General features: G+C 43.2%; 2 protein-coding genes across 2 annotated transcripts; one reads left to right on the forward strand and one right to left on the reverse strand.

Annotated features, from left to right (window-relative positions):
* The first annotated feature begins 1,024 nt into the window (after positions 1 to 1,024).
* dapp1 (dual adaptor of phosphotyrosine and 3-phosphoinositides) lies at positions 1,025 to 11,448 on the forward strand. Its single transcript, XM_054614507.1, has 9 exons — positions 1,025 to 1,169; positions 3,171 to 3,293; positions 3,893 to 4,026; positions 4,505 to 4,635; positions 5,409 to 5,456; positions 5,611 to 5,673; positions 5,874 to 5,959; positions 8,361 to 8,448; positions 10,051 to 11,448. Exons 1-9 carry the CDS (start codon positions 1,123 to 1,125, stop codon positions 10,072 to 10,074), a joined length of 744 nt encoding a protein of 247 aa, XP_054470482.1. The 5' UTR covers positions 1,025 to 1,122; the 3' UTR covers positions 10,075 to 11,448.
* A 669-nt stretch (positions 11,449 to 12,117) lies between these two features.
* lamtor3 (late endosomal/lysosomal adaptor, MAPK and MTOR activator 3) lies at positions 12,118 to 23,569 on the reverse strand. The gene is made up of 7 exons (XM_054613873.1): positions 23,393 to 23,569; positions 23,286 to 23,317; positions 22,710 to 22,744; positions 22,559 to 22,617; positions 14,967 to 15,100; positions 13,488 to 13,551; positions 12,118 to 12,484 (listed from the first exon to the last, which is right to left on the reverse strand). Exons 2-7 carry the CDS (start codon positions 23,292 to 23,294, stop codon positions 12,411 to 12,413), a joined length of 375 nt encoding a protein of 124 aa, XP_054469848.1. The 5' UTR covers positions 23,295 to 23,317; positions 23,393 to 23,569; the 3' UTR covers positions 12,118 to 12,410.
* Positions 23,570 to 25,637: the final 2,068 nt, after the last annotated feature.

Consider the following 25,637-nt stretch of genomic DNA (forward strand, 5'->3'; position numbering starts at 1 on the left):
TGAAAAAAACGGACGTACCATGAATGTCAATGGGAGAGTTCTGGTGCAAATTTGGGCTTGACAGAAATCGCCCCAAATGGGCGTGGCAACACCAGGCGCGACCTTAATCTGATTGGACAATGACATATACAACCAGTTTGCATACAGCAGATTAATCACCCGCCTTAACAACTAGATAAAAAAAAAAAAAAAAAAAACTCCGTGTTTGGTAGTGCGTCGCACAAATCGCCCCTATGAAGGAACCGCCACTTGCATGGTCGAGTCTGCAGCACTGCTATGCCCAGAGAAAAAAGAAGCGTTTGAAAACATCCCGCTGTCCCGCCGCACCGTGACGAGAAGGGTGGAGGACATCGCAGAGAATCACAAGTGAAATGGGACACTTGATCTTTTTCTTTTCTTTTTCTTTTTGCACAGTTCTGAAAACATTAAATGTTTAATATAGGCATGTAAAGTCAAAAAGGCTACAAAACTGGGACACTTTTCTTTACACAGTTACACAGTTCAGTGACATGTCTTGTTTATTTTGGCTACAAAGATGATGTGATGTCTTTAGAAAGCTAAGAAAATCCTTGTTTCAATAGTATATGAAACTCAAAATGCCCTTTGTTATTAATGTGACTGAAAATGAGTCAAATGTTTCACATTTTGTTTATCATTTTGGAAATTCTATTTGAATAAATTATATTTTTGAAAGCTAACCTCACCTTTTAATTGCCAAATAATAACATACACTCTTACCAGCGGTCAAAACAATGCCATTTACTGCTTTTTATATAGAAATAAAATGTATATTATGCATAATTGAGTTAGGCATTTTGGCCCGGCCCTCCAAAATATTTTCAGTTGCTCATTTGGCCCCCTGGGAAAAATAATTGCCCACCCCTGATCTAAATGCTTAATATAAATGGAATATAATATCCAGGTGTTCAGGTCAGAAGGTCTTATTTCCACCTCTGGAATGTTTGATGCCATGAAAGCTGAGGCCGGACATGACTGGCTGCGATGAGAAAAGTCTCGTGTGACGGATGAGTGTCGGTCGGCTCAGCTTCCTCTGAGGCGTGTCTGCCTCGAGCTCCCCGCTGTCACTTCTCTCTGTTCCTCTCTGCGAGTCCACACAGCGACATGAGTTACTACAGCGATGCGTCCGCCGACGAGTTGGAGACTTTGGGGTAAGAGCGCGTGGCTTTTCTTCTTTGTCTCTTACAGAAAACGAGCTGCTCCTTCTAGAAGGAGACTGAACCAGACTGCGGGTCACAATGATGGCGTTCACAGTGTTCTGACCTGCTCACACACTTCTGCCCGTGTTTGTAGAAGGATGGGAGACTGTCCGGTAAAATGAACCCCCAGATATTACGGTGGCATCCATTCATCCTTCTCATAAGTGTGTTCACGGCTCGGGACTCGGCCGCTCTGCACAGTGGTGTTGCATAATAGGCAAATAGCTTTGAAAACAGTTTCGCTGTTTCCCTTTTTTTCTTTTTATGTAATCCATAAATATAATTAATTAGAGAAAATAGGATGTTTATGAAGCTCAGAGTAAGGCAGCATTAAACTGCTGTTGTGTGTCAGAGAGAATGTGGACCTGGTTCAGTGCTGTGACACTTTAAGTGACATACCAGGTGCGCCTGTACAATCAAATGTAATATAATGCAATAGCTCAGCAATGTATTCTTCTTTTATTAAGCTTATAATGTTCAACTTTTGTTTAGGTGTGCCTAATATTCTGCCCCCTCAGCATGTTGCCTGTCAAACACCTGTCAGTCCAGGACAGCACCACCTATTACTACACTTCAGTGCTAAAGACACAGCTGAATGAATACTCTGTGACATGGAACACTAAGCTTTCAGAGGGCAGAATGGATGGTAGAGCTGTGGTTAGGTTGAACATCCACACAATCACTCCGCTGTCATAATCCTCCATGCTGTGTTTACAGACTGCATGGCTGTTGTTGTTTTTTTTAAACACTCTCAGCAACTCTTTATGCAAATAGTGCACTTTCACTTCCCTTTACTAGTTTCCTCTGCACCTGTCCTACAGACTGAGGGTTGTTTAACAGAAAAAACCCAACAGTTCAAACTGTTTATTCAACTCAACTCTTATCTTATATCTATCTTCAAACCACACCTCTTTAGTGGAGCAGTTTATACTCCAGGAGGGCTGAATTAAACTTGGTTTAGTGTAATCATGAATATACAGATGGCTTCCTCCATTGTGGAGGCTCTCTAGTTCCCTCACATGTAAAACTGCCGGCTTGTTAATGGTCAACAGCATGAATTCCCCTGGTTTCACTGGGCCTTCATGAGTAAAAAGGTCGCTCCGAGCTGAACCTGTGCATGCCTATCGGAAAAATATTCCTTATGGTATTGTAATATTGATTTCAACCATTTTACCCAGCCCAACTTCTGGCTGCTTTTTATGACTCTTTAAAAAAAGAGCTTCTGTTCTGTTGTTCTTATCGAGTGCTTACAATGAAGTAAAAACTCAAAACCCCAAACAACAAAGGCGCAGTCACAGACAACTTTTAAAAGATCATTTTTTAAAATAGATTGTGGTTTTTAAAGTTTGATCAACAGTTGAGTCTAGGATGACGTGTCTACAAAAGGATAAGGCTTCAGTGATTATCTCTACTACCTGCAGTATCCTCTCATGAATCTATATGATTTTTAACCTAAACTAGACTTTAGCTCTATACAGGATACAAACGCTCACAGCGCACCTAAATGCAAGTGACTGTGGACGTTACTGTCTCTCACCTCTGTGTTCAAGAATGCTTGATGTGGACCCCTGGTGTTCCACACAGAGCAGGACATGATGTTAAGTGGCCATCATACTGGACTCTCTGTCACAGCAAATGAAGAGGAGAGAAGGGAGAGAAGGCCCAGAGCCACCTTTTGAATCTGCCTTTTTAGACACACCGTGTGGGCTCCAAACTGCTGGATCATGCTGCTGTAGTGGCATCATGTTACCCCTAAAGGCAGGGTTGATATCCCTGGAGGTCTCCCTCCAAAGCCACTCATTCAGGTCAAATGAAATGATTGCTCGGGCTTATCCATGTCCTACGACAGCCACAGTTACCAGATATTTTACATTTGATTCATTGATTGTTGTCAGGCTCACAGTTCATCAGAGTAGAGCTACAGGTTAATCTTGTTGATTTTTTTTTCTGAAGGTGGTACCACTATGACCTGTCCCGCCACGCCGCAGAGGCCCTTCTCTTGTCCAATGGGACCGATGGAAGTTATCTGCTGAGAAACAGTAACGAGGGACCAGGCTGCTTTGCCCTGTCTGTCAGGTCAGTCCGTCCAACACTTTCATTCTGAATGAGACACAAGTATCAGCTGTTTACCACCAGACTTCTTTTTTCTGTGTATTTTTCTGATCTAGCAAAATGAGGCAATAAACCTGTTGTACAATGACAATAAATGAACCTGGTTACCTGATTACCTGGTTACCTGGTTACCTTGCATGGACTACCCGGCCTATCCAGCATTCCACTTCCTTAGAAATGAACACTACTCATTTATAGGATGTAATTAAGCACATCAACAGTGGAGGCAGCAAATAGTCATCTCTGAACAAAGTACATCAACAGTAGTGGAGAGTTTGGAAGAGAAGCTAATTGAGCCTAATTTGAAGCTCCCAAGGTAGATGATAAGATGTCAGCCAGGGATGGATTGACTGTGATCTTCCGGCTAGTGGGTTTACTTTTTAATACACGGGTTACACAGAAAGTTTGCATGATGAATATGCCAATATCGCAGCCACTTAGCTACATATATGTGCTGTTAAAACACTATAACGAATGCTTATATAACACTGAGATATTTGTGCACATTTATTTATTTCTTTAACAGTGCAATGTTAAATGTTTGTTTGTCATTTGACACATAGGGCGAGGGATTCCGTGAAGCATTTTCACGTGACACGCAAAGACAACGGTTACGTGTTTGGGTTCAACGAGTTTATAACCCTACAAGACTTCGTCAACCACTTTGCTAACCAGCCTCTGTTGGGCAGTGACACAGGTATGCAGAACCTCAGTTCTTCTAACAAGCCTACTGCATACAGCTCATACAGTGAAACAGCACATTTCATCTCATGGCTTTCGCTCTGGTGGAATGCTTTCATAGCGAAGGTGAGATTCTTTGAGCCTTTTTGAAGCTTTACTAGAAATCACTTGTTCCAGCACAAGGTTGTGAAGGGCTCAAATAGAGTTACAAAGTGTTCAAGAGTAGAACAAAGTGCAAGCTTAAAGAATTAGGAGTGAGTTAAAAGATGCTAAAGAGATGGCTATCCTGTGTACTCAGGCAGGGAGTCACAAAGATCTGAGGCTGTGCTGTGGCTCACAGCCTACACATGTGTTTTTATATAACATAGACAGAGTTTATTAGTTCAACAACAGAAAAACCCCAAGCACATCCACTGTGTTGTCGGATGTTGTATTTCTTCTGTGTGTTATTGCAAGGTGGTCTGACCTGTGACCCCCCCCCGTCTCTGAACCAGGAACCCTGATTGTGCTGAAGTGTCCGTACCCGTGGCGTGTGGAGGAGCCGTCCATCTATGAGTCCGTGAGAGTTCACACCGCCATACAGACAGGCCGCACAGAGAATGATCTGGTACCGAATGCACCTTCGGTAAGCCCCCTTCTGCACACTCCCATCTGTGAGCAGCTGATCCCAAATATATATCAGATCTTCATATACAGCACACACATCTGTCAGTGAAGAGGAGGAGGATGGAGAGGAAGCTGCAGCAGGTCCGGGGGCAATCAGGGCTAAAAGGCACTAGGAGTGGACGGGGAGATTCCCACCCGGATTTACAAAGACAAACTCTGTCACAGTAACTCAATGGTGACCTTCAGAAGTGCTCCAGCGTGCCTCTCTTACAAGGCTGAACTGTGAGAACGTCACAAACCATTCAACAACTTAAGATCTGAAGACCCCCCCCCTCCACCATCATCACCATGACATCACATGTGACAGCTTTTGGGGGTTGTTACAGCTAGTTAGTTCACGGCAACAGCATCCATGAGAAGACGTCAAAGGTCATTGACCAGGAGACAGAGGACAGCTAGAGGAGATCCAGGAGAACATTCACATCAGTCTTCAGAGACTGACATTAGCCCCTCCAGCTATATACAACCATGTGTCATTATGTGATTGGAGACCTATAGTTGTGTTTACTGATCTGAGCTGTCTGAGCCAGCCCCACGATTAGTGAGCCCAACATCTATGTTCACCCACGAAGAGCCGTGAGATGTGGTTAACAGTTAAAACACAAAGCTAGTCAGTTGAGATGATTTTGGCCCAGATCCAAGTTGCAATAAAACAGAATTATCCTTGAAAGTGAATATTTTGCTCAGAGTAGTAGAATTGTTTTCCTACTAACACAAAGTGTGTCTTTTCAGCTGGGCACAAAGGAAGGCTATCTGGTGAAGCAGGGAGCGTTTGTGAAGGTAAGAGCAGCTGTAGAGGTACACCTCAGCGTGTCTGGACACAAATGGAAATCTGGAGATGAAATGTTATCTCAGTGGAGTGTAGCAGGACACCGAACACAGACCACTGACTGAGGTGATACCTCAAATACCTCTCCTTTTCTACCTTTTGCAGAACTGGAAACAGAGGTGGTTCACACTGCACAGACATGAACTGAAATACTTCAAAGACAAAATGGTGAGTCTCTCCTCAGCTTGAGTACACTGTGTGTTAGATGTGCTGTTTGACAGCTTCACGTTTGGATATTTGATGACGGTAGAGATAGAGAAGATGAGATAGAGATAGAGAATTTGAATTAAGGTGCTTCTAGTCGCATCAGACAAACCACATGGAGCTTGTAGTGTGGACGTGTAAGCTGCAGAGTGTCTCTATTGCAGTGTGAGGAGCCCATTCGAACCCTGGATCTGAGAGCCTGCTCTGCAGTCCAGTTTGACTACTCTCAGGACAGAGTCAACTGTTTCTGGTAAGTGATGTCAGTCAGTGATCAGCACTGAGAGAATGCACTATAATGAAATGTGGAAATTAAAACTGGACCACACATGTAGGAGTCATACTTTTAATTTAAATAAAGTAATATTCAATTATTAGCCTATTGTAAAAGGCTGTTGTTCTGCTACGAGATGACGGGTTGAGACTCTGGCTCGGCTGTTTTTTCTGTGGTGTCTTTGTTGGCCTATCACTGTCCCTCTTCTCGACTCACCTCCAGCCTTCCTCCTTTGTGTAACTCCGTAACTGTCACTTTAAGCTGAGACTGCCATATCTTTACAAACACATTGTGAGTCTTTAACCCTTACAAGTAAACTAAAATATAAAAACAAACCCTCCCAGAATAGAAGGCGGGTCTGTATGGGACAATTACTCTGATGTCTCTGAATCCTTCACTCAGCGGCCTCTCTTTGGCGTTCCAGAGAGGGATATGACCTCCCTGATTAACAAATACATTTTACTTCTCATTATAATATTATTAACGAGTTGACAGTTTTGTCTGACATCAGACAAGTATGTTGCCTGTTGACACAGCTATCGACCGGCTATCTAGTGAGCATGGATACATCCACAGCAACAACCTGTGGCCTTGTAATGCCATTTGTTAGCTTCCGGTGGGTCTTCTCCATCATTTTAAATGTCTGCTCACCTGCAAGCCTAATTTTGGACACCTTGTCATGAACCTGACATTTTGATTTTGTTATGATTATACTGCCAGCGTGCACAGCCATTTTAACCTTTAACCATTTAGGAATTTGTACCATGGCAACAGCTGTCTATACAGCTCCACAATATCGTGGTCCAAAATGATGTTTTGGCCAAATGTGAGGTTTGAAATCTTTTAATAGTGAAATGACGAAGGTACTATCAGTAATATAGTATAATATAGGACAAATATACTGTGGTTGCTGTGTGCTGTGAGTCTTGAGCCTTCAATACACCAATGAACACTAAATGTTGGTGTTGGCCACACGCAAAATGAATAAAACATGTATGTTTGATAAAATATAGTGATATAGATATGCAATACAGACATGGATACCAAAAGAAAAACATCTGCAAATGTATCAGATGACACTAAAAATATGAAGAAAAAGCAAATCAAATATATGTCGGAAGTCACAGCACTGCAGTCTGAGGCCACACAGCTGTACTTTCCAGGGCAGCAAAATTGGACATTTGTGTTGTTTGTAAAAGGGAAGTGAGAGCTGTGAAATAGCAGAAGGAAACAAGGGGAGGGGAGGAGAAGTGCACATGAACTGAAAGGCAGCAGTGGCTTTACGGAGGTTACAGGTTGTAACCTCCGTAAAGCCACTGCTGCCTTTCTGTGAACTACCCCTGTCTCCCAAACAATCACCTATAAACAGGAGTTTCTTTTAAACAATGGAATCACCAGCCACTGGATCTTACGTATTCCTCATGGGTCTCCTTCATAAATCAGGAGCTATTTAGTGATCATGTGATCACAAGGAATTACTTTTGAAAATGACTCAAATCAGGAGAAAAGGGAAGAAAGTTAGCGTTGGTCAACATGCACGAGAGCAACTGCAAAACAGCTGCATTCCCCCGCGTCAAGGATTCAAGGGGGTCCGAGGAGAAAGGCAATAGTAACATCGCTGTGGCTGGTTTTAATTCAGATAAACAGTTGGCTGCTTTTTTCTAAGATTTGATAATCATCATTGTACTGAAGCACTAAATGGATTAATGAGCAACACCAGGGCTCCTCCAGCTTTGTCTATTGCTATTTTATTGCAGGCTCATTAAGTCTAGTAAGAGTCCCGGGCCTGATAATGTCTGTGGCCAGATTCTCAAAACCTGTGCTGAGCAGCTAAGCAGCATCTTTCATTGTATTGTATGCTATGTCTTCAACAATACAGGGTCTTTAAGTAATGGAAGCATTCACGGATTGGCCCAGTTACAGCTGCTCAGATTAAAACCCATGCGACATTCAATGACTTCAGGCTAGTAGCGCTGACATCTTTAATTATGAAGACACTAGAGACGCTCATTAAAATGTAGGTCACAGCTAGAGAAGTTCACTGACCCCATGCAGTTTACATACATGTATGTAAGGATGCCAGGGAAAGCTAATTCATCTTTTAAACTGGATTTGTATCTAGTTGGCTGGATAATCTTGACTGGTCCTAGTGTGTAAAGGTAAACAACTTTTTTTCAAGTCGTATCCTGATTGGCCAGCTACACATAGTCAAAGTTTCAGTGCTGCTTATGATTGGAGGATAATCTCAGAGTCTAGTAGTGCAGGAACTGTGTGAGTTATAACCGCTTTTAAGTCTGCACACATGACTTTCATGAGTAAAAAGTAATGATAATAATTATGAACGCACATCTCTGCTCTCCTTATCGCCTTGTGTCCACAGCCTGGTGTTTCCTGAGAGAACATTTTATCTCTGTGCAAAGACGGGCGTGGAGGCAGACGAGTGGATCAAGATCCTGAGGTGGAAACTGGTGAGTTTGTTCACTCTGCATGCTTTACTCAGTGCTGGCAGGAAGTGGGCACGCTTCACTCCATATTATAGTGTAGCAATACCTATAGAACTACTGATAATGTAATGTGATAATCTCTGGACACAATGTGCTCACTTCAATTGGGATTGTTGAAAAGCATTCCAAGCAGTGTTAAAAGATGTCGGGTGTCCTATCATTGGGTAATATATACATGCGCAGTCAAATCTGCGCTGCTCTTGCTGAGAATGGCTCAGTAGCTGGCACACAGTCAAAGGACATGAGGGAGATTGATTGGTTTCACTGAGGCATCCACAGGGAGGATTAGTAGTGTACTTTATGAGTGATAACAACTCTGCAATCATACTTACTTTGAGAAGTACAAGCAAACAGAAAGTGAGCCAAGTGGTGGCTCACCTTAATTCTAGAAAAACACCACGTTTCTTCACCCACTGATCCTGCTGCTGGTTAAAAAACACAATGCTGTGTAACGTTAAAGTTGAATCTGTATCACTGTGACCTCACAAAAGACATTAAGGCCATTACTCAAGAAATGATATGCCAAATATGACAATTACACACAAATGTCTAATTGGATTCAAATATGAAGTGATGACATTTTGGACTGACATGGATGTAATCTGCAACTTGACTGGTTGGCGAAGGAAACACAGCGAGGAGGTAACTGTAGTTTGAAGTAAATATGTGCTGAAGTATTTACTTTTACTTCATTAATTGTGGTGACCGACTGCCCAGATTACCTCACTACTGGAATAAATCATTAGCTTACTGCAGACCTGCTACTAGTGATACTCAGAGCTTAGAAGAATACAGAAGAGACTGACACTGATCCATGAGCCAGAGCACTCCTCAGTAATCATTAGCCTCTGGAAACATTCCTGCTGCCTGTTGTGTTTGGCAAGACTCACTGCTGCAGTTCGGATCCTTAGTTCGACTTTTTGATGTGATTGTTGGCATTTTGCTAAATAATTTTAAATATTGTGATTGTCTCCACTTCTCACTTATGATACTGTCATGAGACATACAACACATTTATCGAGTCATCAGCTTAGTGCAGCCTACAACTAAATATGAGTGTAACAAAATGAAGCATAAATGACTTCACTTCTTTCACTGATATGGCCGAAAAGTTGAGCAGCTTGAAAGCGTCCATATATTTAGAGATGTGGACCTGCTATGTATGAAGCCGGCCCACCGTGAGCCACGCAGTGAAGTCAGTCAGCTACATGCGTAATGAGGAGAACATGTGTTATTGATTATACATTTCATTTTTTCAGAGAAAAAATGTGTCTCATTAAAGTACATCATCTTGTCATATGAGACTAGAAAACCCAAATATGCACGCTGGGAAATGTATTCATACACTAATGTCGTTGGGTGGGTTTAGGTAAAGCTCAGTGGCTCTGGATCCAACTCAAAGTCGTAGAAGAAGACAACTTGAACTCAAGAGTTCTGAAGGTGGCAGCGTATGTTTATGTTGACTAGGCTTAACACTAACTAACCTCCGTTATAAAGCATCAGTTGATTTCAATAAGCTGAAACGTGTGTTTTTGCAGCCGGCAGTGAAAGTCTCTTTATTTCCAGTCACAGATACTCAAAGGCCGATGACTTCTGATGGAACGAATCCTCGAGTTCATAGAAAACATCAGATCAGCTGGATGAAGAATAAAGAACAGCGCCATCCAAGTGGAGTGGAGCGTGGAGACACCGGGACACACTCCCCTCAGTGGACTGACGGACTCACTGCTTACATGTGATTCACCTTTGCTTGATGAGAGATGCTTCGTTTCTCATCACCCAGAGGAACCTGTATGTTGAACATGAACATCTACTTAAAGGATATTGCTAGCCATGATTGTGTAAGACCAAAACCAACAGTGTGTGAGTGTGTCTCTGAGTCCTTTCTGATTCCCCCCAACCCGTCTGTGGCTCTCAGCTCGAAGCCCATTGGTTCCCACCACTGAGCCAACAGCTACACAAACAGAGGGAAATAATGCATTTGTTGTCCTATTTACACACTGATTTTAATTTGTATTTCCGGCAGCAGGACGATGTATGTGGAATGGAGTAAGAATAAACTAGTGTGTGTGTTCCTGAAACATGTCACCCAGTGCAACAGTGTGGCTGTTGCTAGGAGATACATTCATTGTTGGGTTGTGGGGGTTTGTCAATAAGATAAGCATAGGTTGTGTCCAGTCTTATCCTTGTATAACTCCAAAGCAATCGGTTCTCTCCTGGAAACATTTAGTTTTAAAACTGTAAATACACTTGTATTTTTGAATAAATCAGCATGTATTTGAAAAAAAGTCAGCCCAAGATGATGATGATTCAAGGAACATCCACTACATGTTACATTGAATAGGTTTGTGAGATAGAGATAGAGATGTCCTCAGCCGGTGAGCACTGCGTGAGCGTTTACTGAAGACTGATGCTTTGAAGGATTCTAATGAATCAATCATTCTGAAGTGACAAAATCAAAGTTTAATCAGAAGCTCCTGCACCGCTCCTTTAAAGAGATGGTTCAGTTCTTTTGAAGTGTGGTTGTATAAAGCACTTCTGCAGTACTGCCTACAGTAGATAAGGTCCAGCAGAGAAGCAGAGACGAGTACCCGGCACACAGACCATTGGCTCAGAACCCAAGATGGACGTGCTGGTACCATCACATCTCTGAACTATGTGCTGATATGATAGACCTTGATGAGTTTATTAGTGATAATCCCCTCTTAGAATAATGGGCTGCTGGAAATCATCTGTCTTTCATGAAATCCTCCCCGTGTGGTGTCTGGACTTCTGGACCCCCAAACATACTTGTATTAAGCTCCCAAGTAGACGTTGAAGTAACTATTATCTTATACACTCAAGTAAAGTGACAGCACTGTTTAACATTAGCAATTGTATTATACTATAACACTAATCTAAGGACTCAGGGGCAGTATTTGTAAAGACCAATGAACAATCCACAATGATTATTAAAGCCATGTCAAGTCACTCAGCTTCTGTCCTCTTTTCATTGGTGGGGATATTTGTGGTGGCGTGTTGATGTCAAACATGGTTTTCCCACATGATTAAGACAACTACGTGAGATCCAACTCCTAGTTAGAAGCTGGATTATGCTTCTGTAAAATGTTTGGCTAAATGTAAACTACACGTACGTGTAGTTTACCTAGAGCTAGAGCTACACGTACGCTCAAATGAAACAAAACAGTTAACTCTAAAGGTATAGAAAGACATTTAACTTGATTGTTCAAACCATCACTCGTTCTTTCCAAAAACAGATCCATGTGTGTCACTGCACCCTGAGGGAACTAAACTAGAGCAAAACCCGTTTGTCTGGTCTGTTGTGATCTGTAGGGAACAAAACAATACAACCCCATTTTAAAAGAGCCGGACTGTCCCTCTACCGGCTCAGAGTGGCAGCAGGAGTTAACTGAATTAGTCAGCCATGAATCCTTTGGACACATCCAAATCAAATCTAGCAGGTGAATGCATAAAACTGTAGGTTTGGCCTTAAAGCACAGGAATATCTCTCTGAAATACTTTTGGCTGCTAAATTAAAGGCTTTCCATAGAAAAGGACTTCAGGCAAACCCTCTAACAAAGGATGGATGGCCTTTACCTTAAAGACTAAGATTTAAAAGGCAAGGAAACAACATAGGTGCTAAAAGTGTCATTTATTCAGACTTCTTGACATTTGATTTGACATATAAACTATAAGCACCTAAGCACTTAGGAAACAGAAAATGAGAGAAAGCAAAGTAAACAGAACAAAAAGTGAACAGGAAAGTTCAACCATGACGTAAACAGATGAAGATGTCATTACTTGGAACTGTTAAAACCACCACACAGGTTTCCACTCTGGCCCTGAATGCACCAATAGAGAGAGATTCAGCGAGCAGGAGGATGTGATCCAGTGATGCTGCTCAGGTCGGACCCGTCTGTCAGAGCTTAGGTCACCTCCACCACCTGCCTCAGCTCCTCTATTAGTGGAGCCAACTCCTTCTCCAGACTCATGATCAGACCTGAGGACACAGAGAGCACCGGCATTACGTCACCACTCAACCCAGAGCCTCATGAGGACAAAGTCTCAGCCTGTTCTCCACAGATCAACGGTAGTGTCAACCCAGCGCACGCCACATCTCACAGTCAGCTGAAACTTTCCTCTAGCGCCACCATACTGTTAAGTAGTCCTACTGGCGAGGCTCAACGAGCAGCTGAATCATCAGCATGGTGTCAGTAATGTGGCGTGTAATTGACAATGCTGCTTCTAGCAGGGCTTTAGACCTTTGACCTCTACTTCTTCACACCCAACATTTCACAAGAAAAGATATTTGTCAGTGAGGCTGGATATCTGTATGGGGGCTTGGGGAACCGGAGGGTGGCTGGTTCAGGTCCAGCATTGACACAGCACGGAGTGTGGGCTGGTAGCTGGAGGTAGAGCCATTCTTTGTCTTCGTGAGGAGCAGGCACTTACAGTTTAGAACTGTGACGTTTGTCGTTCTACTATGTAGAATAACACGGTAGTATTTTACAAAGAGTGTTTCTATTTGATGAATGTAGACGCTGATGTGTGAAAATGAACTCAATGTGTTTTATTTTGACTGTGGGGCAGTAATGTTATCTGTGTGTAATCGGTGTATGCCTGAACACTATGTACTGCTGGGTAACACCTTCAGCCACTGTACACCTTCAGCCACTGTACACCACAGCAGTGGTGTACAATGTTGATGGCACATGCTGGGTTTGGTGATCCTTATGCAGGGGTGATCTAAATGTTCAACCTGCTGTGGCTACTGCAGTAGTGTCTGTAACAAACATCTGAAGAGGCACGGAAATATTTTACTGAAATACGAGAAAAATTAATCCCTAAAACTGTTAAATAGCTACAACAGAACATATGTTCTTATATGATCAATTGAAAAAGGTGAACTTCAAATGAATTCAAAAAGTGTTTCAACATTTATTTTTAAACAACACAACTTCCATGATACATAAAAACATTATTTTTACTGATGAAGACTTTACCTGTGTTGGCGTTGCTGCTGGCTATGAAACTGATGACCAGTGGTAACCGATTGAACTGCACGATCTGTTCAACACAGAGACACAGCACACGTGTCAGGGATTATTAGAGGTTCATCTGAAAACATAGGCAGTACTCAGAGGACTGGACGCTCGGTGTGTCAGCACCCTTAGAACAGAAGCTTCCAGCAGCAATGTGAAGCCCTGCTAGTAGTAAAGTAGTAAATGACATCAGGATACATTTAGATACTAATAAACCTTTAGTGGTGGTACTAGTCAATCTGAGTACTGCTGATCACTAAATCCTTTTAAATAAAGTTGGGGTTGACACTGGACTGCCGGGAGCTGTCTTTAACTTGTAATCCTCTTTTTTTTTCTGGCAGGGAGAAATTGATGATAATTCTTCAAAATATCCAAAATAACCTGAGGGGTTCACCAAGGAGCCATTTTAGGGCAACTACTTTAATCGATACAAGTTACCCCTTAGTGATGTCATCAGGGGATACAGCAACTCTTTCCATTGTTATGCAGATGACACACAGCTGTATGGGGCTGTGCCTCCTGATGACACAGGACGTGATGATTTCCTTGCTAAATGTGTTTTAGATATTAACTCTTGCAGGCTGGACTACTGGACTAATGCGCCCCCATCTGTTCGACCCAATGAAGTGCTGTGTAGGCTTCAGCTGGTTCAGCCTCTGCGGCCCACAAGCTGACCAGGACCAAAAGGAGAGAATACATTTCACCTGTATCAAGCTGTTACGTTGGAGGCCTGTCAGTTTCCATATTGAATTGTAAATGATTTTACTTGTTTTCAAAGCAGCTCATGGTCTTGACCCGTCTTATATGTCTCACATGCTTTTACAGTCTGTTAGTTGTTCCAAAGTGCAAGACTAAAACCTTTGGTGAGGCAGCTTTGAGCTACCATGCTCCGGGCAGTTAGATCAATGTTATTCTTTATTGTTATTCTTTTTAATATATCTTTTTTTTAATTTAACTACTATTTCTATAATTGTAGTTTTAATTCTATTTCGTTATATTTTTATGGTTATTAATGGCGTGCATTGGTCTCAAATTGTTAAAATTGTTTTTTTGTGTTTTCTATTGTTTGTACATTCCACACAAACTCGTATTTATGAAGGAAGAATGTGGGCTGGGAATGTGCACACCTCACAGACCTCAGACCAGCACAAAAAGTCTATTAGAAGTAGCTGCAGGTGATATGTTGTGGAAGTCAATTCTTTATGTTTGCCAATTTAATTGAATGATTTGTTATTGAGCACTCTGTGAAATGTAAATCAAAGGCATATTTATAAACTTATTTTTTAACCATTTATGAGTGATGAATTTCACCATTCTGTGTATTTACACTTTGCAGTCACTGACCCTTTTCATTTGACCCTGAACTGTGAAGCACTTTGTTATGTCTGTTTTCGATATGAGCTTTATTGATGAACCACGATCATCCCTCTGAGATATTACCTGGTAGGTGTTGTAGTAGCAGATGATGCTCTTGTTCTTGGAGAGGCCCAGCTTGCTGCCCTGATCTGTGGCCAGAGCAAAAGTGGACAAGAAGCCGGGTCTCAGCGCGTGGACCGGGGCGTGGTCATTGGCAACTGCAGGGACACAGAGGCAACAAAATGTTAACCTCAGCAACCTTCCAGACAGTGAATGGCCGCTTCATGGTGACACCTTTCAATTCAAATAGTGTCAAAGAAATACGCTATTCAGCTGAGATACCAGTGCAGACATGGGTGGGCATCGTTTTTCATTTGACAAAATCATTGAGATAATCTTAAACGGTCCAGTCTGTGGGATTTGGCGCCATCTAGTGGTGAGGTTTTGGATTGTAACCAGTCGAAACTTCTACGTGCCAGGCGTGGGGGAGAACCGTGGCGGCCGACATGAATGTGACATGCGAAGAGCCAGATGTTGGTAGAGTAGCGTAGGTCATCTGGAGAACAGCAAAGACAGTGTGTGTGTGTGTGTGTGTGGTGGGAAATGAGTGGTGAAGCAAGTGAGAGAGAGAGCAGCGGCAAAATCTGGTAGCGGGGCAGAAGAGTTAGTTTAGCAGTCAGGATTGTGAAAGAATGTACAGTGGAAGAAATAAATGCTGCAGCTCCTCAAGACCAACAGAGGTTTCCTGTGTTTTGTGTTTTCCCAACACAAAGGTGTCCCACCAGGTAGTCCGTTCTGAGCAGGCGGCAATCTGCGGTTCTGATGAGTGAAGCCAATGCAGAAGTGGATTAGCTCCTAACTCAGCTTCCTTAAAAGCTGTGACAAAGCTGTGACAGCTATCTGACGGGGCTGAATGGTACAGTTCCAACATGACTCAAGTGTGAATGATGGTGTTTCATTCATGTACAGGCAGCTCAAAGTGAAATACGCAGGCGGAGATTAAACGCATGTTGCATTCTGCCTTCTCCGAGCACTGTTAAACAGCATCCTCCAGCATCCGGACTCCTCAGGAATCTACACCAGATCCAGTTTGTGGACTTCAGCTCTGCATTCAATGCCATCATCCCCTCACTGCGGCAGGACAAGCTCTACCAGCTGCAAGTGGATCACAAGCTTCCTGTCTGACAGGAAGCAGCATTTGAAGCTGGGGAAACATGTCTCAGTCTCTCGGACCATCAGCACCGGATCCCCTCAAGGCTGCCTTCTTTCCCCTCTGCTCTTTTCCCTGTACACCAACAGCTTCACCTTCAGTCTACAGTCCGTCAAGCTCCTGAAGTTTGCGGATGACACCACCCTCATTGGACTCACCTCTGGTGGGGGTGAGTCCACCTACAGGTGGGAGATTGACCCTCTGGTGACCTGGTGCGGATTAAACAACTTGGAGCTCAACGCTCTAAAGACAGTGGAGATAGTTGTGGATTTCTGCAAGAACTCAGCCCCACCTGCCCCCATCACCCTGTGTGACTCCCTGGTCACCGCTATGGAGTCCCACCGCTTCCTCTGCCCCCCCATTACCTCTCTCGCCCTGAACACTAACTCTTGGAGCCCCTTCCCTCTGGCAGGAGGCTGCAGTCCATCGGGACCAAGAATCTCACGCTACAAAAACTGTTTCTTCCCATCTTCAGCTCGGTTCATCAAGACGTCCGGGACCCCCACTGACTCAGACAATTACACCCCTAGTACAATTTATCACAGTTATACAGTCCTGCATATCTTTTCTTTACTAATATACACTTTACTAACATACTTGTTTTGACGTACTTTTATTCGTTTACAATTTTTTATTTGACATTTTCAAATAATGTCTATTATTATTGCACTGTGTTTACTGTTACGCACCTATCAATCACCTGACCAAATCTCTGAAGCATTAAGTAAAATCAGTTCAAATAGCAACGTTAAACTGGGAACAAGCCAGTTTAAGTTGTTGATGAGATTCTTCTCCACTCAGATCAGTCCATCAATCTGTGTCTTTAATCATTTTAACTCCTCATAATTCAAATGAAAAATAATCATCCGACAATCAATCTCCATTAATGTCAATTGCTTCCAGCATGAATATCGTGCTTAACAGACAGCGTGTGAGCAAATCATAAAAGACTCTCCTACTATGCAACATGTTAACTGTGCTTGGGTACTGCCAGTTTGTGTGTCAGAAGGCTGAAAAACAAAAAGCTATATTCTAACTACTAACTGGTGACAATGAATAGAACCATTCCTGCTGACTTACTGCGGTAAGCGTGTTGCCTCACTTCCGGTTCTCAGCGTAGTTGATAGCGTACTTTTCGCAGCTCCAGCGAAAACTAGTGAATTGTGTGACATTCTTTATTATAGCGGCTAATTACCTGTTTTACACTTAAAACACTTGAACACTCATATCACATCTTAATTCAGCGACTTTTCGCTTAAGCCAACAGTTTACACGTTGTTCAGTTCTGCTAACGCTAGCTAGCCTCATTTAGCTTAGCAGCTAGCGATGGCGCTCCTCTCTCCTTCTCTCTCTCCTGCTCTCTCTCCTCCTCCCTCCTGCTCAGTGTGTCTCATGTTTAGCCATGCCTCTGCCTCCTTTACTGATACGGGTACATGTAACAAATGTAGTTTGTTTGTTAGGTTGGAGGCGAGGCTCAGTGAGTTAGAGGCCCGGTTCCGCACCATTGAAGCTCAGTCGTTAGCTACTGCAGTTAGCCAGCCCACTCCCGTAGTCGGTGCGGGCCAACCAGACGTAGCTCCTGTTAGCTGTCCCCCGGCAACCCCCGAGCAGCCGGGAGGCTGGGTGACTGTCCGAAGGAAGCATAGTTCTATGTCGAAGCACACGGGGCACCACCAACCACTTCACGTTTCTAACCGGTTTTCCCCGCTCAGCGACACCCGCTGAGAAACCAACTCTGGTGATCGGCAGCTCCATTCTGAGAAACGTGAAGTTAGCGAAGACAGGGGCCATAGTTAACTGCATCCCCGAGGCCAGAGCGGGCGACATAGAATCCCATTTGAAACTGCTGGCTAAGGCTAAACGTAAATACCGTACGATTGTTATTCACGTCGGCGGTAATGACACCCGATTACGTCGCTCGGAGGTCACTAAATTGAACGTGGAATCGGTGTGTTCGTACGCAAAAATGATGTCGGACTCCGTAGTATTCTCTGGCCCTCTCCCTAATCTGGTCAATGATGAGATGTATAGCCGCATGTCATAATTCCGCCGCTGGCTGTCGAGGTGGTGTCCTGCAAACAATGTGGGCTTCGTAGACAATTGGCATACTTTCTGGGGAAAACCTGGTCTGATTAGGAGAGACGGCATCCATCCTACTTTGGATGGAGCGGATCTCATCTCTAGAAATCTGACCCAGTTCATTAGTGGACCTAATCCATGACCCAGAGTTCAGACCAGGAAGCAGAAGCAGAGTCGCAGTCTTTCACACCTCTCTGCGCTTCCTTTGGAGCAGTTACCCACCCAGTTACCCACCCAAAACCCTATAGAGACTGTGTCTGCCCCACGGCCACTTCAATTATTTAAAGTCAACAGAAGAGGAGTTCTACAAAATAACTTAATAAAAGTTAAGGCAACCGATGCAACAGTGCATCAAAACAGGACAGTTAAATGTGGACTCTTAAATATTAGATCTCTGTCATCTAAGGGTGTACTTGTAAATGATTTAATATCAGATAATAATATTGATTTATTTTGTCTTACTGAAACCTGGCTGTGTCATGAAGAGTACGTTAGCCTTAATGAATCAACTCCTCCAAGTTATATTAATACTCATATTCCTCGAGGCACAGGCCGAGGAGGTGGAGTAGCAGCTATCTTTGACTCAAGCCTATTAATAAACCCTAAACCTAAATTAAATTACAACTCATTTGAAAGCCTTGTTCTTAGTCTTTCAAACCCGAGCGGAAAGCATTAAAGTCAATTTTATTTGTTATAGTGTATCGTGCACCAGGTGCGTATTCTGAATTCCTATCTGAATTCTCAGAGTTTTTATCTAGTTTAGTCCTTAAGACAGATAAAGTTATTATTGTAGGGGATTTTAATATTCATGTGGATGTGTATAATGATAGCCTTAGTACTGCGTTTGGTTCATTACTAGATTCTATTGGCTCCTGTCAGTGTGTACATAAACCGACTCACTCTTTTAACCATACCCTCGACCTTGTTCTGGTTTATGGTATTGAAGTAGAAAATGTAATTGTCTCTCAACAGAACTCTCTTTTATCGGACCATTTTCTAATAACCTTTGAATTTGTTCTACCAGAGTGTACGCCATTAGGCAAAAGTTTCTACACTAGATGTCTATCTGATAATGCTGTAGCTAAATTTAAAGAAGCGATTTCTTCAGGGTTTTATTCAGTACCATTGCTCAATATAACAGAGGACTCCTACGCTAGCTTTAGTCCGTCTCAGATTGACCATCTTGTTGATAGTGCTGCATGCTCACTGCGAATGACACTAGACTCTATAGCTCCTCTAAAAAAGAAGCTAATAAAAGAAAGGAGGTTTGCTCCATGGTATAATCCTCAAACCCGCGATTTAAAGCAAATATCGCGAAAACTTGAAAGGATATGGCGTTCCACCAATGTGGATGAAGCGCGGTTAGTTTGGCGAGACAGTCTTAAAATATATAAGAAGGCACTCCGTAATGCTAGAGCAGCCTATTATTCAGCATTAATAGAGAAAAATAAGAACAACCCTAGGGTTCTCTTCAGCACTGTAGCCAGGCTGACAGAGAGTCACAGCTCTGTTGAGCCGTGTATTCCTATAAACCTCAGTAGTAGTGACTTCATGAACTTCTTTAATGATAAGATTCTAACTATTAGAGAAAAAATGTATAATCTACTGCCCTCAACCAGTACCGATCGATCCACAGCTGTAGAACCTGAAATATATTTAGATGGCTTTTCTCCCATCGACCTTCAACAATTGACTTTAACTATTTCTAAGTCTAAACCTTCCACCTGTCTCTTAGACCCGATTCCGACTAGGCTGCTTAAGGAAGTTTTACCTTTAATTAGCAACTCCTTATTAGAAATGATCAATCTGTCTTTACTTTATATATGCTTCCCTTGGGGAATATTATCAGAAAACACTCAGTAAACTTTCATTGTTATGCAGATGATACCCAGTTGTATCTATCAATTAAGCCAGACGAAACTAACCAGTTCTCTAGACTTCAAGCATGTCTTACGGACATAAAAACCTGGATGACCTGTAACTTTTTAATGTTAAACTCTGAAAAAACAGAAGTTATCCTACTAGGTCCAGATCACCTTCGAATTCAATTATCTAACGATATAGTTTCTCTAGATGGCATTGCTCTAGCATCCAGCACTACCGTTAAGAACCTTGGAGTTATCTTTGACCAGGATCTGTCTTTTAACTCTTATATAAAACAGATCTCAAGGACAGCCTTTTTTCATTTACGTAACATTGCGAAAATCAGGCAAATCCTGTCTCAAAGTGATGCAGAAAAACTAGTTCATGCATTTGTTACCTCTAGACTAGATTACTGTAACTCCTTATTATCAGGCTGCTCTAATAGGTGTCTTAGATCTTTACAGTTGATCCAGAATGCTGCAGCACGTGTTCTAACAAAAACTAAGAAAAGAGATCATATTACTCCAGTATTAGCTTCTCTGCACTGGCTCCCTGTTAAATCAAGAATAGAATTTAAAATTCTTTTACTTACCTACAAAGCTCTAACTGGTCAGGCACCGTCTTATCTTAAGGAACTTATAGTTCCATATTACCCAACTAGAGAGCTGCGCTCAATCAATGCAGGGTTACTTGTGGTTCCTAGAGTATATAAAAGTAGGATGGGAGCCAGAGCCTTCAGTTATCAGGCGCCTCTTCTGTGGAACCAGGTTCCAGTTTCAGTCCGGGGGCAGACACACTCACCACTTTCAAGAGCAGGCTTAAGACCTTCCTTTTTGATAGCGCTTATAGTTAGGGCTGGTTCAGGTTCGCCTTGGTCCAGCCCCTAGATATGCTGCTATATGCCTAGACAGCCGGGGGACTACCTAGGATACGCTGAGCTCTTCTCTCCCTCCTTCTTTATGTATTAATCTCCTATTTATGCACATTACTGATTTTGCTTCTTCCCCGGAGTTCTTGTGCTTTCTCGCCTCGCAGGTTCCCAAGAATCGGGGTTATATTTGGACTGTCATCGTGCCACCTACTGAGGCCCTGCTGACACCCACTACTACTACCACTATCATTATTAGTCACATTACTATTATTATTGCCTGTACTATTACGCTTATTGACTTGCTTCTACCCTGGAGTCTTTGTGCTTTCTCGCTTTGCAGGCTTCTATAAATCGTGGCTGTACCTGGACCGTGGATGTGCATCCTGCTACGGCCCTGCTGACACCGACTGCTACCACCATTATTATTATTATTATTACTAGTCACATTACTATTACTATTACCTGTACCATTAAGCATTTTAGCTTTACTTCCACCCTGAAGCCCTTTTGCTTTCTCGTTCTGCAGGTTTCCATGAATCGTTGTGGTACCTGGACCGTAGTCGTGCCTCCTGGTGTGAGCCGACTGACACCCACTGCTACTTCGATTATTATTATTAGTCACATTACTATCCCTATTTTCATGGCTATAATTCTACTGTAATAATTGCTGCTGTTATTATAAGTAGTCTTATTATATGAATCATTTATGTCATATACATTGAATGTGTTGTATCTAAGAACTGTTATGCTGCTCATTCTGTACACATGACATCTATTGCATTCTGTCCATCCTGGGAGAAGGATCCCTCCTCTGTCGTTCTCCCATAGGTTTCTTCCTTTTTTCTCCCTGTTAAAGGGGTTTTTTAGGGGAGTTTTTCCTGTGCCGATGTGAGGGAAGGACAGAGGATGTCGCATGTGCACAGATTGTAAAGCCCTCTGAGGCAAATTTGTAATTTGTGATTCTGGGCTATACAAAATAAACTGAATTGAATTTCGAGGATATACAGGGCAATTTTGCCAAAAATCGCATGGGCATTGTATTTTTGTCTGGTACTGTCATGGTATAATTGAATCTTTATGGAACGGTCACTTATCTTATACACTGACTCCAGCAGACAGATGGAGCAAGCAATATTACAGACTGCATGTCTGAAAGAATTTGGGACTAAATGTTACAAGAGTGATATCAAACCACCAAAAGCAGCTCTTTTAAAAATGGTGCTCGCCATGTCGTCCAAAGCACGAGAAGAAAACCTGTTTACTGTGTCAGGAGAGGAGCCTGATCCCAGGAAAACCACCTGATCAGGGATCCACGTGGTTACCCTTTACTGTGGGGTTGTAGTTCCTGCTTACTATGCTCTCATTATATGAATCATTTATATTATGTGCTGTAATTCTATTATGTTGTTCATGCATTACACACAACAACTATTGAATGTATGTCCATCCTGAGAGACAGATTGCTCCTTTGCTCTCTCCCTGAGGTGTGTGTCCTGTGCTGGTGTGAGGCTCCTGGGATGGAAGACGTCATAGATGTGGACTGGTTGTAAAGCCCTCTGAGGCAACTCTGTGATTTGGGGCTATACAAAATGAATATGTGGAAAATACATAGAGGAGAGAAAAGGAGAATACAGTGTGTAACAGGTGTCTTACCTTTGATGACTGGGACACCGTCCCTGTCCGTCACAACGATAGCATGAAGACCTTCAACACTAAAGGAGAACAGAACACATTTTACTAAATATTCTGATGTGTTCACTGTCCGCTCTGATGCTACGGCACCATAAACACTCGGCATACACACCTCTGCAGCTGTTTGTACAGATATCTCTTCAAATCCTGCAGAGGAAACAAATAATGAAGGTTAGACCAGGTTCTACAGCATCTCTAAACGAAGCGTGGCGAATGTCCTGATGCAGTGTGAGGGACCTGAATGCAGCACACACACACTCTCTCTCTCTCTCTCTCTCTCTCTCTCTCTCTCTCTCTCTCTCTCTCACACACACTCACACACCATGTTACACACACTCTAGTTTACGTACAGTAAACACATCTGTCACTTTGGCTCTCGAGCTGCATGTTGCCATAAATGCTGTTTACAACACTCACACACACACATCAACACACACACACACACAGGCAACTTTTTGCTACAACGTGTGTGTTGATGTGTGTGTGAGAGAGAGTGTGTGTGTGTGTGTGTGTGTGTGTGTGTGTGTGTGTGTGTGTGTGTGTGTGTGTGTGTGTGTGTGTGAGAGAGAGTGTGTGTGTGTGTGTGTGTGTGTGTGTGTGTGTGTGTGTGTGTGTGTGTGTGTGTGTGTGTGTGTGTGAGAACCGAGCCTGCTGAGCTCACGGAAGAGGAGGCGGAGGACAGACTCACGTCAGACATGTCCGCCGGGGTGTCGGGCCGCTCTGTGGGGGAACACAGCGTTAGCACAGCGTTAGCACAGTCTGTTTAATATGAGGCGTGCTAACATGTAAGCTAACCTGTGAGACAGCTGTCAGGCCTGTGATGAGTCGGTGGAGCTGAACTACCGGCTGGAGGAACAGACACGGCTCACGTGCCTCCTTAAACACGCGGAAGGGACTTTATATGTGAAGCTGCTCCTACACACTAGACAAGAGACGGGCACGAGCAGACAATCACATGACAGGCTTGTTGTGCTTCCGGCTCCTGGAGAAGTGTTGAGGAAAGTCAATACTGCGCAACGCTGCCGCAGCGCAGCACACACTGTACAATGTACACTACACACTGTACACACTACACACTGTACACACTGTACACACTACACACTGAACACTACACACTGTACACACTGTACACTACACACTGTACACACTGAACACTGTACACACTACACACTGAACACTACACACTGTATACTGTACACTACACACACACACACTGTATACTGTACACACTGCACACTACATACTGCATACTGTACACTAGACACACTACATACTGCATACTGTACACTAGACACACTACATACTGCATACTGTACACTAGACACACTACATACTGCATACTGTACACACTACACACTGCACACTACACACTATACACACTACACACACTACACACTGCATACTGCACACACTGCACAGGATTAGACCTGTGGATCAAACACATGACTAGGAGGTATGTTTTGCCCCTCAGCTGCCGGATGATGAATGCATAACTGTAGAAAAAGCACCTCGCCAGCTGTTTGGTGGCTCTCCTTTGGAACCTCTAAACGCAGCATTGAGACCTACAGCACGAGGGGACCTACAGTATGGGGGGCCTACAGCATGAGGGGACCTACAGCACGAGGGGACCTACAGCATGAGGGGACCTACAGCACGAGGGGACCTACAGCACGAGGGGACCTACAGCATGAGGGGGACCTACAGCACGAGGGGACCTACAGCACGAGGGGACCTACAGCATGAGGGGACCTACAGCACGAGGGGACCTACAGCATGAGGGGGACCTACAGTATGAGGGGACCTACAGCACAAGGGGACCTACAGTATGAGGGGACCTACAGCACGAGGGGACCTACAGTATGAGGGGGACCTACAGCATGAGGGGACCTACAGCATGAGGGGACCTACAGCATGAGGGGGGCCTACAGCATGAGGGGGACCTACAGCACGAGGGGACCTACAGCACGAGGGGACCTACAGCATGAGGGGGACCTACAGCACGAGGGGACCTACAGCACGAGGGGACCTACAGCATGAGGGGGACCTACAGTATGAGGGGACCTACAGCATGAGGGGACCTACAGTATGAGGGGGACCTACAGCATGAGGGGACATACAGCATGAGGGGACCTACAGTATGAGGGGACATACAGCATGAGGGGACCTACAGCTGGACTGTGGGATGATTTTAGTTAAGTGACTCATCTCCCACACTTAAAAACAACTTTTATCGGTAATGAACAAATTGAACACCAGCAAATGTCTTATAATCATAGTGTTTTTACTGGTGCAAAGGCCAGTACACAAAACACTTTTAACAACAAAGAAAAACACACAAAAATCATGCAAACTGTCTAAAGGAATTTAAATACTACACCCAGCTACTGAATCCCTGTCTTATCATATATACATCATAAATGTTTCCTTTTTGACAATTCTATTTTAAATAAATAATGAAACACCAAGCAGTGACCTTCTGGGTTTAGTTTAGTTTTAGCTTTAAGTTGGTCGAAACAGAATAAAGAGCTGCTGAGCAGTTGTCATATCCCAGAGACAAAATCCAAATATAGGCAACTATTAATAGAACATCTGAACAGACTGGGCTTCACATTCTCTCCGCCCTGACAACACCACACTCCTCTGTGAAGGGGTTGACAGGAAGCACCGTACTGTAGACTCAAACAGGTGAGTTTATTGAGAAAAGACAAGCTGTTAATTATGAACAATGAATTATGTAAAGATAGTTTAGACAGCATGATGGTATTAATTCAAAGAACATATTTCAACAGTTATATTACTAAACAGTGGTTCTCAAACAGGGGACACATTGCCAGAGCAGATTATTAGGATTGCAACAGTTGAATAGATCTTTTCGGCAGCAGACATTTTTACTTGTGAATCACAGTTAACACAGATGACATCATCATTTGCTTCAATGCATTGTAAAAAATACAGGGACCGAACCATCATTCATTTATGAGTTATTGTTCTTAGAACCACCTCTGCTTTTCCTGGTATGACTGCTGTAAGAAAGGTCCAT

The sequence above is a fragment of the Anoplopoma fimbria genome, chromosome 15, assembly GCF_027596085.1.
Source record: "Anoplopoma fimbria isolate UVic2021 breed Golden Eagle Sablefish chromosome 15, Afim_UVic_2022, whole genome shotgun sequence".
Taxonomy (NCBI): Eukaryota; Metazoa; Chordata; class Actinopteri; order Perciformes; family Anoplopomatidae; genus Anoplopoma; species Anoplopoma fimbria.